Genomic DNA, 13,618 nt, shown 5'->3' on the forward strand with positions numbered 1-13,618 from the left:
TCAAAGAACTGCAGAGAAACCAGACGAAGCACCAGAAGAGACTCCGCTACAGCCAGGTGATTGGGTGAGGTTGAAAGTTCACAAAAGAAAGTGGGCTGAACCCAGGTGGACGGGACCGTGGGAAGTTGTTGAAAGAACTTCACACGCGCTCCGGATAAAAGGAAAAAAAGGAGCAAATTGGCACCACCTGACACATTGTCGCCCTACACTGGCACCTTCCAGAAAGCTCTCGGAAGTTAGGACTGATTTGGCAGAGCTGGAACAAAACGTTAAATAAAAATCAGTTCAAGAAACAGAGAGATAGAAACAGCTCGAAAGACGAATTATTTTTAGGTTAATAGATGGATCACTAAAAGCTACATACCTATTCTTGTTACATCTGAAACCTATTGTTGTACATTTAGAAAGAGTCCAATATTTTTGTTCTATTATTTTGAATACGTTATTTTTGTACTCATCATGTTAAACTCTGTAACTGATATAACCATGGATAAAATCGACGAAATGCCATTAAAAAAGTCGAAGCAATTATGGACCCCCCTAAGGATAAGAGTCGTAATATCAATGTTAGTCTTGTTCATTACAATTGGCATCTTCCTGGCCGGGTGGGGAGTACGACATCGTAAAAAACCCAAATCCATTCGTGCACTCATAGAAAATGCCACTGTCACTAACAAAACTCCAGCTGTCTTCCAGAGATTCCCATTTATCCCCAGAGCTAAAAGATCAGCAGAGCAACAGAAGGAGGGGTTAGAAATACTCATTCCCAGAGGTGAAGCAGTCACGGTCAGTCTTGATGTGTGTGATGTAGTTGTCTGTGGAGAAATGCAAGATGCAACAGGTCACGACGTTTATGGGTGTATTCATACTTGGGGACAGCCAGATGATAATACATGGTGTCCAAGATCAGAGAGGGTATACTGGAGTGCTAGGGATGAAGGAAATAACAATTCCCCAGGCTCAGGTTTCAGGTCCCAGCTATCTTTGTCCAAAGGTCGCCATAGTGGAGATAGTAGCAAACATAATCCAATAATAATTGCTTTTAAAGACTCACTCACTCCCCATTTTGCAAACAAGGGAGAAGCAACTGCATTTCATTTAATAATAGGAATAGAAGTTCCTGGTAGAGACCCAGTGGGATCAATTCTGGTGAAAAATAATTGATCTCGCCCCAAAATAACACTGAATCCATGTCTCATCCAGAACCACAAATACCCCCTGCTAAATCTGTGAACAATCCACTGGTCACCTATCTGAGTACACCTAGTGTACAGAAAGTTATAGCAGTAGAAACGGGATACGAGGACACAAATGCCTGGTTAGACTGGGTTGTGTATTCGGTTAAACAGAGCAATATGGCGGACTGTCTGGCCTGTGCAGCTGCTCGACCAAGTTTGGGAACAGTGCCATTTCCATTTAACGCCCACAATAACCCACAAGGACAGATCTGTATGTACAAACTCTATGAAAAAAATCCCCTGCAGATTGCGTCGAGATGGCTCAAAAATATCCAGTGGTAAAAATGAATGACATTCCACCTGCCTTCACGTCTTACGAGGGACTATATGACTGCATCACAAGGGACTACCTAAAAGGTACTGAAGTAGGAACTCTTAGGTGGTGCAATTCTACAACGGCTGTAATAAATCAGGATTTTCTCCCAGGTATAGCTATGCCCATCCAGCAGTATCCCAGAGCAGATGTGTGGTGGTATTGTGGCACTAAAACCTTGTACCCAGTTTTACCACGAGATTGGACGGGGACCTGTGCTATGGTACAGCTAGTGATGCCTTTTTATGCAGTACCAATGACGGCCGAGCAACTGATAAGAATGGCACTCCAACCCAAAGCAACCAGGGCCAAAAGGTCAGCCCCTAGAGGGAGTTTTGGTTCCACAGTATACATGGACAGCATAGGGGTGCCCAGGGGAGTTCCAGACGAGTTTAAAGCTAGAAACCAGATCCTTGCAGGGTTGGAATCCATTTTCATTTGGCCTACTGTAAATAAGAATGTTGACTGGATTAACTATATCTACTACAATCAGCAGAGATTCATGAACGACACCACAGACGCGCTTAAGGGGATGGAGGAACAACTGGAAAAAACCAGCCTGATGACTTTGCAGAACAGAATGGCTGTAGACATGATTCTGGCAGAAAAAGGGGGTGTATGCAAAATTTTTGGAACATTATGTTGTACTTTTATCCCCAATAACACATCACCGCACGGATCAGTAACTAAGGCACTGAAGGGACTCACTGCACTGAGCATGGAGTTGGCAGACAATAGTGGAATAGGAAAAAACCCCCTTGGGGATTTCTTTGATGGACTGGAAAATACAAAAATTTAGTACTGAGTGGATTAATGTCTATCTCGGGTATGGTTGTAATATGGGTACTGTGTTGTCTTTGTGGCATTACATGCATCCGCACTTTAGTTAACAGACTGATCGCCGCGGCCCTCACCCAGGAACACACTAGGGGTCAATATCTCATGAGGGGACAGTTTCAACTACTAACAGAACAAGACTACCCACCCCCATATACAGATCGTGATGTAAATGATGAGAGTGTGTAAAAGATGTTAAGTAATGGAGATGTTCGATGATGAGATTGTTCAAAGAATGTCCCAATGATGAGATTGTTCAAAGAATGTCCAAATGATGTGATACTTCAAATGATGAAATCATTTAAAGGAAGAACCAGCTACAATGCTAATATGAAGGGAATCAATGCAATTTACTATACTATTCCAAGATGGAGTATTCTTTATTACTTTATACTATTCCAAGATGGTGTATTTTTTATTTACTTTGTACTAAAAAAAAAAAAAAAAGTTTGTTTCTTTTATACTTTGTAAAAACAAGTGCCTTAACACTGAATGTAGTATGAGAAGGATTTCTGTGAAAGGAGGGAGTAAGAAATGTTCTGATACCAAGCTAAGTGGTGCTATTCATGATATTGAAGGTTAACACTAGAAGTTATGCACAAAGAAAATTTTTATGATTGAAGACCAGCCAAAGTATTTTTTTACTTGTTGTATTTTTTGTATTTTTGATGATGGTTATTTAAACCATTACATTTATGATTGTATGTTTTTTGATATGCGATATGTACTATGCACAGTTCAGATGAAGAACTCATTACTTTTAGTATTATGTTCACACCTTAAAAGGTGTGAAAGGAGGGATTGTTAGAAATTTAAAATCAATGTTTACAGATGAAGAACTCATTAATTTCAGTATTGTGTTCACACCTTAAAAGGTATGAAAGGAGGGATTGTTAGAAATTAAAATCAATGTTAAAAGCATAATTGGTCTAAAATATATCGTCAGTTTTAAAAGCTGTTTTATTGTGAAAAAACCCGGAAGTTCTCAGTCTCAATGCCAAGCTTTTATTCTGAAAATCCTTCATATCCGGTCAGTACGTAGCATGTCGTAAAAGTGTTTCTAGGACTTCTAAACTAACGATTACAGCTGTTTATAAGGTATTAAATAGAAAGTCATGACAGAGATAATGAGGAGAAAATGCTTAAGGAAGTAGGCAGAGAATATCAATGTCGAAATCATCTGTGCTCTCGCGATATCGAACCGGCAAATGAGTAGGGAGGGCCATGGATGTATAATAAGAACTGGATACAGCGTGGGAGGCGGGGCCTCATTCATTCCTATGAGAGTTGCTCATTCGCGCATGATGATAAAATGGCCCAACTTTTGAGAGAGCGAAACGTCACAGATTACCCGGCATGCCTGAGAAGTACCCGTATGTGCGCTCATAGCGCATGCGCAACTTTAACCATGCCCCCCAAAATGCTCGTTCACATCAAGCACGTCAATTTGCGTACACGTAACAGCACCGCACGTTCATGACAGCATGGTAATGTTTGTTATGATAGATTTGATATTAACGAGGCGGCAGTTAGCAGCTAGCGGTTAGCTAGTAATTATGCTAATTTACACATCAATCGTTATGTACTTTTATATTACGCTGTAACAGGATCTAGTGATATCCAAGCAACAGAGCTTCATTTAGCATGAAAGAATTATTGCACTGTATATATATATATATATATATATATATATACACACAGTGCAATAAGCTTCTTAGTGCAATAAGAAGCTACAGGGACGTTAATCTACGTCGGTAATATTAACTTTATTTAATACAACATTTACGGTACAAGATTTAATCATACAGCCCATGTAGTATAATATGTTATAAATGATGAATTACAGCAAACATGTGCAATATATCCATTATTACAGCTCCGTGGGCTGGCAGTAAGGCGATATGGGTCCGTTCTTATTGTGCATCCATGGGTAAAGATAAACGCATGTAGTGCTGAACACGTAACATGAACGTGCCGGGCGGCGCGGTCCCGTGGGTTAGATGCGCGTTCATAATGCAGAGGGAAATAACTCTCAGAATAACGTTATTAGCACATTTTACAACTTGAGGAACGAATGTTTTTAATAAGGGCTATACAAGTGTTCATACTGGGTAGTTTATTTAGTTTTAAAAAAATTATCCAACGATTTACAGACCACTCTTTCCCCATGTAAGTCAATGGGAAAAAGTGTTTCCGGGCCTGGCAACCAAAAGGAAGTGTAGTACCGCCGTTTGGCCAGCACGAATATTTTCATCAGAGTCCGGCGCACTTCCTGGGGGCTTGGGGAGGGCCCACTATTGCACAGCGGGAGACAACGAGACATGGATAAAAACAGCAGACAGAGGACCGCTCCGCCCTTCTTCGCTGCAGCCACTCTGAAGACAACACCGGCTTTGTCTTTTCCTTACCCTCTGCTTGTTGTATCATCGTGCCATTTAATTAAACTCACCAATTTGAACCTTTTCGGAGACTCCATTAGTCTCTCTTCATTCTAAGCTCCTCTCCTGGACGCGAGAACATCGAATACTTCTAAAACTATCTAGTTAGGTGCGCGTTCACATGAAAGGGGTTGTATTTGGAGCATTCGACCAATCACAAACATGGACAAGCCGTGTACTGACAGCGCAGCGCGTCATATATGTCCTGAATGAAAAGTCAACTAATATTAGACAAATATGAAGACGTTAAACTTTAAACATCCATGACTTAAACACTTTATCCAGGATAAAGCCACATAGTTGCAGCTGCAAGGTGAATACTGCTGGTAAAAGAAAAAGTGTTTGAATACGTTCATTAACAGTTTTATGATATCACTGCTGCCCCGTCCAAGACACGAGTGGATCTGACTTTAATTACATTTGACTCGAGTGTCAACTTAATGTGTTGCTTAAAATAATACTTCTGCATACAGTATGTGACACTGTGAGTGTTGCACGGCCAGATACGGCTCAAGAAGCTGACTCAGATAAGGCAATAATATATGATACATTATGATGTGATATCATGTGATATGAATGATAATGGGGTACGTCTGCATTCACAGTGCCGCGGACTGTAGGTTACTTATGTTGTGGCAGATATTTAAGTAAGCTTTCTTAACGCTAATGTTATAATAGTCAGATTGCTCTGAAGATGGGAGGTGATATTCTATTCATTTTCACGTTCACACAGTCGGTGATTTTGGCCGGCTGTCTTTCCTGCAACGGCAGTTTAAACTGTATTTCCTTTCTCCTCCTGTCATATGAATTGGTCGCTTTAAACTCCGCACACTGAGCTCTGATTGGTCAGCAGGCAGTGCTTTTATCCTGGAACCTATCCTGCTCCGGAGGATAGCCGTTCAGAATAAGTTATCTAGCCCGCTAAAAAGTGAACCAGCTTCGTAGGACCGGAAACCCCTGAAGTTAGCTTGCTAAACGAAAATCTTGATTCGTAGTATAGCCCCCAGGCCTCTGGATTGAATTCACATGATAAATAAAAGCAGTAAATTAAATAATTAAAATTAGTTCCACCTTTACCAGCTGTGATAATCATATTATCAATAATTATAATCATAACATAGCCTATGATTCTGAAATGGGCCAATCTGTATAATGAGTACTTATGGTACATTAAGTATTTTTATGCCAATACTTTTCTACTTTCCCTTGAGTAACATTTTGATTGCAGGACTTGTACTTGTGAAAGAGTATTTCTACACTTTGATATTTTCTACTTTTACATTGCAATCGCTTTTACATTTACTTTGTAAGAAAGAAACAATTGAAACGAAGGCACAAGGATTTTTCTGCCATGGTGTGAATTGAGTTTAAAATATATATACATTGTTAAAGCCCAAGTAGTCTGATGACTCCGTGTGCATGCCATGGTATAGCGAAACAACGAACAGCTGCTGCAGCTGTGCTACTATAGCCTAATGTATAACTTCATGCACCTACTTCATAAGTAGGCATATTTTAAAAGACTCTTCATGCAATATGTAAGCCTATTATATTTTCCTTTTTATTTGCATATATCCATTTCCTGTAACGAAGTAAACCCCCCGCTGTGTGAGGAAGAAAGTATTTCTGTTTACAAATTTACCGCGGCATTAAAACATAAACAGTTCGGTGTCACGTGGCGTTTTTTTCTCGGATCACGTGCCATGGTTCTTAAATTCCATTCGAGAAGATGACGTCATATGGTGAGCCCTCGATACGAATCCAGTCAGTGTTCCTAAACTCATCTCAGTCACAAACACACACAGAGTTGTTTGCAGAGAGAGGCATTTTCTAAATAATTTCGAAAAACCTGATACATATATCAACCTTAGTGAGCACAACTGTTGCTACAATGCCTCGGTAAGTACTTTAGTCCGTTTTTTCTTGTATTTTAAAAGGTCTATGCAAGATACATTTTGCAAGTCAACTTCTTTGTTTAATTGGCCTCAACTTGTGTTTTTTAATGTTTTGGACTTGTATTGATACTTACCATTTGCTAACAGTAATATAGGCAGCTGACATCATTACTTTCAGATTTCTTAGCACTATGGGGGGGTTGAGTCACTTTATTTTCCACTCCATCAATGTTTCTGGATATAGTTTATCTCCTTTTATATTTTGTTGTCATAACTGTTGCATTAATAGTGCACTAACGTTCATATGTGCCTTTCAGACGAACAAGGAGGACAGCTCCATCCAGACCTAAACAAAAGGTGTATGGGCCCCCCCCACCAACACGTGAGGAGGAGTGTGCTCAAGAAAATGACTTGATCGAGATTCTCAAGTCATTCGGATGCTTTGAGAGCGACGTGGAGCTGAGACACAGGTGAGATGCATATTTATATATCTCATCATTAACATGTAACTAATACAGCTTTGAGTAGGCTTATGATTTTTAGGGTACAGTCATTTCAGGGGGGGGGGGGATATTCCTTTAAAATACCATAAACAAGCAAATGCCTAGGTGAAAGAGACCACGACATGCTTCGCTTCAGAGGAATTACAAAGTCTGAAAATGCTCTTTGTGTCTTGTTTGCAGAGAGAATGTGGTCCAGAGACTGGAGTCACTGTTCAAAGAGTGGCTCATAGAGATGTGTCTGCAAATGGTAAGACATCTATCTTTATAAAATATTGTTCTTTCAAAAGTAACTCCTAAAATTATACTCGAAATGTGTTATTGGTTTGGTAACATTTTCTTTGTTGTTGTAGAATTTACCAGGCATTGTCCCGCAGAAGGTTGGAGGGAAGCTCGTCCCTTTCGGCTCCCATCACCTGGGGGTCGCCTCGAAAGGCGCCGACATCGACGTCCTCTGTGTGGGACCGGGTTTCCTCCAGAGGAAGGACTTCTTCTCCTCTTTCGTTAGAAAACTGAAGAGGCAGAGAGAGGTCAAAGACATACGGGTACGTCTATAAGACATTCATTATGACAAGTTACTTTTTTTACCCTGTTGCAAGTTACTGACTGTTGTTGTCTTCAGGTCATTGAAGAGGCATTCGTCCCTGTCGTTAAACTGACCTTTGAAGGAATTGAGGTAATTTGACCTAAGAAGAAAAGTTGTCTCTGCAGTGTGCAGTATTCTTCAATCAAAGGTTTGTCAGCATGTGTATTCATCTTTGTTTGTGTGCTCCTGTTACATCCTAGATAGACTTAGTCTTTGCCAGGGTGGCCAGGAACAGAGTCCCACAGGAAATGGACCTGCTCCGAGAGGATTGGCTACAGGGGACGGACCTCCACTCTGTGAGGAGTCTGAACGGTAAGCATCATGTTAGAGACCTGCTGGGACATCCTGCAGCATTAGTACCTGACAGCTGAACCCGTCTGGAACGTTTTTGTGATGTATTTTGGTCTGCCTTTTTTACAGTAACTCTTTTGATATTAATCTTTCTCTTGTTTGTTTTTTGTAGGCTACAGAGTAACAGAGGAGATCCTCAGGCTCGTGCCTAATGTTCAGAACTTCAGACTCGCTCTGAGGACCATAAAGCTCTGGGCCAAACGTGAGTTGAGATCTCTCTTTGTATGACTAAATAAATCAGAAAAAACTAAAACAGCCATAAACCTAATTGACTCAATCTGCAGTGGGTTAGAGCAGATTAGATCATGCCAGTGTTATCATGAGGTAACATTGTGAAGTGGAGGTCTTAATCTGTTCTCTCATCCTCTTGTTTCTCTTCAGAAAGAAACATATACTCAAACTCTTTAGGTTTCCTTGGCGGTGTTTCCTGGGCCATTCTGGTAGCCAGAATCTGCCAGGAGTACCCGAACGCCTCAGCCTCCACCCTGGTCACAAAGTTTTTCAAGGAGTACAACATGTGGTGAGTTGTCCCATTTCTTCAGCCTTCTTTCCAATAAAACAGAAGACAAAAAATCCACTAAACCATATTTGTATAAATCTTGTTTTGTGACAGGAAGTGGCCAAACCCCATCATGTTGAGGGAGTTAAAGGATTGTCATTTCAACCTTCCTGTGTGGGATGCAAGGGTAAGGCCACTGCAGAATTTAAACTATAAATATAAAATATATCAGTTAATTAACACATTTGCCCAAAAGCACATGAAAGATGATGTTGTGTTCTTCTGCATTTTCCAGGTTAATCTGGCAGACCGCTCCCACTCTATGCCGATCATCACGCCGGCATACCCAATGCAGAACACTGCTTTCAACGTGACTCCCTCCACCTTGGCCATCATGAAGGAGGAGATCCAGCGTGGTATGTCTCCACTCAGACATCCATCATATGCTCACAGTGCACAGTCTCAGAGCTGTCCTGTTGTTTATAATCAGTTGGTCAGAAATAAGCATTTCAACTTCAATCACTGCACTGTACTTTGATTAGGTTGCCACGATTTAGCAATGTTTAACTCACATCTTTAAGAATATTACAGGAAATCATGCACACAAAGAGGAGATTCATTTTTTTAACAAGCTTTCCCTTCCTCTCTCACAGGCCACACTATCGCCGGCTGGTCCCAACTCTTTGAGAAGCCCAATTTCCTCAGGAAGTACAAGTATGTAATAATCTGCCCAAATATGAACATGTGTATTAGCATACGCAACATATACTTTCTTAAATATTGACATCTCCACCAAGTTTATTAGTCATTCTTAGCTCTGATATTTTATACATTTTTGTATCTGTCTTGATGCCTAAAGCTTTTTCTAATAGTATAATTATGCTTTCAAAGAAGGCAGATCTTTATATCTGATGTTTTGTCACGTTGTTTTTTCTTAATGAAGATGGAACAGTGTTCACACTGCATAAAATACTGTTCTGCTTATTTTCATCTGAATGATGTATTTGTTTTCACAAGTTGTGCTTTATAGTGCGTGAATTGGTATTTGAGTTTATATTAATGTGAGTTAGTTGAGGCAGAGTCTTTATATATTGCATACTGTAACTGATGGATTTGTTGTTTTTAACTGACTCTCTTTTGACCTAAACCCAAACTCTTCAATGACTTTTGTGAATGAACGTGCAGATGTTTGTAATTTGCTGTTTTTTTCTTTGTAATGTGTGACTGATTTGAATTTGTATTTGATTTGAATTGTTGAATCCCAGTTTCTTAATGAGGGTGTATATGTGGTGTTGTTGTTTACTGTTATTAACTGAACATTAAAGGTCCCATGTCATGCTTTTCCGGTTATTACCCGTCCCCTTGTGTGTTATGTAGCTTTTTCTGCATGTCAACGGTCTGCAGAGTCACAAACCCTCAAAGTACACCCTGTAGCGAGAACACAGAAAATACCTCTCACCCCACGCAGCATTCTCATCTGTTTGTCATTGCTGGTGTCATTTTCTGGTTGCTAACAAACGCCATTGTAACACATAAACACACATCAGAGCACTGTGGGCTCATAGGGAGGGGGGAGGGGGGAGGGGGGGGGGGGGGCAGGAGCTCCAACAAGGCATTTAGGACAGAGAGTGAATACACATACTATACAGAGATGCTGTATGAGAAACCAATGTGAGTTTGGAAAATTGAACAATGTAAATCTATTCTAGTAGACTTCAACAATGGAATTATGATCAGTAGAAATGGCCATGACATGGGACCTTTTCAAGTAGTGTTGAGAAGTTTATCATGTGTTTTCTATAGTTTAACCTATAAGAAATATTAAACCTTATTTAATAGTTGAATGCTGATTGTTTTATGTGCAGACCAGGTTGTGCTGCTTGTTGTTATTCATTCAAAATGTGGAGAAAAGCTGATTTAAAAAGCTGTTAACGTGTTCTGTCTGACTTTAATTAGTTGTTCCTGGAGTTCATAATTTTTACTGCATTTGTAATATTGTCCAATTCAATAAATCTGCCATGTGATATGATCCCTCTTGTTTTATTTGGACAAATGTGGACCTTTATTTCTGGGTTTTTAAAGTTGGACAGTCAGTACAGGCAGTTTCCTTGATCTATCTAAAGATGTGTTTACCAGCTTTAATAAGAAGTGAGCAGTTGTGCTGTTGAGATTTAACATTAATGACACAAATGCAAATTCAACACAGTACCACCTCACTTTAAAAGGTTTTAAATGGTTAAAAAATGGGTTGTAATGAAGAATAGTAACCTGATTTTAGTGATGTTATGCAATATGCTGTAGCTTGGCCTGTTTTAAATATCAGAAATACCTTCAACTATGACCGTTGTTCAAACAGGTTTAATATTAAAATGAATATGATTAATGTAAGGCAAGGCAAGGCAATTTTATTTATATAGCACTTTTCAGCACGTGGCGATTCAAAGTGCCAGCCTTTGCACAAAGGCTCAATGCTGTGACGTATTGCAACTGTTGTCTCTTATGTTTCTAGGCATTATGTTCTGCTGCAAGCTACTTCAGCTACAGAGGAGCAGCATCCTGCATGGTAAGTACACTTTAAGTAAAACTTGAACGGATTTAGGCATTTTTGTCCACAATGAGAATGTTTATTTTTCTCTGAATCAGAAAACAGGTTTAACATTGTATTTCCACCAACTGTAGTGCTCTCTGAAACTGATGTTTTGTTCAATCTGTCAGGGTTGGCCTGGTGGAGTCTAGAATCCGACACCTGGTGGTAAATCTGGAGAGAAATGTGTTGGTGACCCGGGCCCACATTAACGTCCAGTCCTACCCTGAACGCAGCACGGGCAACGCCAGGTAAGGACGAGTGGTTTTATGGTTATATCTGAGTTGATCTATTGAGTGTTATTCATTTACGAGAAATTAAATAATGTAATAGTAATGTTTTACTCTGTCCACTCATTGGTGTGTACTTCTTCCTGTTTCTGAGAGGCAATCAGTACAAGCTGATAATTTCTCTTAAGCAGCAGCCCTTTCTTTACCAACTCAACTCATTGGTGTGTATTTCTGTTTCAGAGCGCCGGTCAGAACAAAGTGGCTGATTGGACTTGTGTTCAATGAAAAGGGGGGGCCAACACCTGTCAATTGACCTGACCCCCAATCTTCAGCGCTTCAGTGACATCGGTATGTTTACTTTTTCTAAATTCAGAAGAAATGGAGCAATGTCTTGTGAACTTATGAATCTTATTTGTATGTTGTGCTGCTGCAGTCCACAGTGTGGCAGGTCGCTGTCAGATGTTCAGAGAGGGGATGAGCACATCAGCTCGATACATGTCCCAGAAGGACTTCAGCTGGGATCTGCCTCAGGAGCCTGGCAGGAGGGTTATCAGTGAAGAGCCGCAGCCCTCAGTGAGCACCGCTGCTCCATCTCTGACGAGTCACCAGGCGACAAAGAGGTCTCGTTCGCCTCACTCAGAAAGTTCCAGCAAGAAGTTTAAATCTGACGAGGGGCCAAGCGAGGAAGTCTGTCTCAGCCAATCAAAGAGTGGAGGTCTCAAGAGAGCCCGCACTCCTGAGTCAGAGTCACCGAGCAAGAGGGTCCGAACTGATCTGCTGAGGCCCGCTGAAACCTGAACGACAAGGAGAGCCCCCCCCCAGCCTCCATTCATTTCATTTTTGTAAATAGATGTATATATTTTATTATTTGTATATACATGTAAATACCTGTATAAATGTACAATATATGTAAATTAAATATTTATTTGCAAAATACACATGAAACAAAACTAGATGTATTTGATTCCCTTGAGTGCACTTGATGAAATTGTATTGTAGTTTTGGTGTGATTCAACAACACAAACGTATTTTCACTGCCATCACACCATTGTATTATATTCAATTAATTCCCTGAAAGTCTTCAGGAATTACTAATCACAAAGTGATGTAGAACAAACCTTAAACACACTTCATTACAAACGACCGCAAAACGTCTAAAGAGACCGTAAACTGACCCAAAGGTACTGTAAACACAGAGAAGCAGAACTAGATGCAAAACGACCACAAAGACAAACGAAAAAGGCAAAAAATCAGAGGTGTAAAGTAACTAAGTAGATTTACTCAAGCACTATACTTAAGTAGAATTCTGAGATACTTTTTGTTGCTATTTTGTACTTATACCCCAAGTACAATTTAGAGGAAAATTGTGTACTTTTACTCCACTACATTTATTTAATATCTTTAGTTATTTTGCAGATTTGAATTAATAATGTGAAATATGATCAACACTAAAATACTAAAACTGAACCTTTACCAGCTTTGATAAAACTTATAATCAAAACATATATTATTCTGAAATGGGTCAATCTGCATAATGAGTACTTTTACTTTTGGTACTTTAAGTATATTTTGTTGCCAATGTTGTATTATACTTGTAACAGAGTATTCCTACACTTTAGTATTTCTACTTTTACTTAAGTACAAGATTTGAGTTCTTCTCCCACGTGTGTGGAAAGGCTTTCTACCAACTTGTTCTTGGCAAAAAGACAGCTGATTAAGCCACACAGGATATTACGCAACTAATGCTTTGTAACTTAGTACAGACATGCAGCAGGAATTACTTGGAATTTCATCGGAATTGTGATTCCAGTATATTAATGTGATTGAAGTACTGTTTGGAGACAGTGTTATCTTATATAACTGGAATTGTGTTATCTGTATGGTTCTAAGGAAGCAACATAAATGTGAACAGATGTAACTTTGGTGATGCACTCCCATCAGCCTCAGCTGAATTTTGTGTAAAGTGCTGATTAACCAATGGGGATTTTCTGGTTCTGTCTCAAGCATCTTGTTTATTTAAAGGGTCAATACTCAAAGATCCAAGCAGAGTTTTAAATACTTTTGAGGTTTTTGAGATAATGCCTCTTGCTGATAAGATTTATCAGCAATGTGAATACTTTGATTTGTGGTGCTCAGAGACACATTTC

At 39.7% G+C, this 13,618-nt stretch overlaps 1 protein-coding gene across 1 annotated transcript; it reads left to right on the forward strand.

The window, feature by feature from the left end:
• Positions 1-6,455: 6,455 nt before the first annotated feature.
• On the forward strand, positions 6,456-10,039 carry LOC117469019 (poly(A) polymerase type 3-like). The gene is made up of 11 exons (XM_034113415.1): positions 6,456-6,725; positions 7,039-7,191; positions 7,405-7,471; positions 7,575-7,766; positions 7,844-7,897; positions 8,008-8,119; positions 8,271-8,360; positions 8,540-8,678; positions 8,772-8,844; positions 8,953-9,073; positions 9,311-10,039. Exons 1-11 carry the CDS (start codon positions 6,718-6,720, stop codon positions 9,439-9,441), a joined length of 1,140 nt encoding a protein of 379 aa, XP_033969306.1. The 5' UTR covers positions 6,456-6,717; the 3' UTR covers positions 9,442-10,039.
• The last annotated feature ends 3,579 nt before the right edge of the window (positions 10,040-13,618 follow it).

The sequence above is a fragment of the Trematomus bernacchii genome, unplaced genomic scaffold, assembly GCF_902827165.1.
Source record: "Trematomus bernacchii unplaced genomic scaffold, fTreBer1.1, whole genome shotgun sequence".
NCBI lineage: Eukaryota > Metazoa > Chordata > Actinopteri > Perciformes > Nototheniidae > Trematomus > Trematomus bernacchii.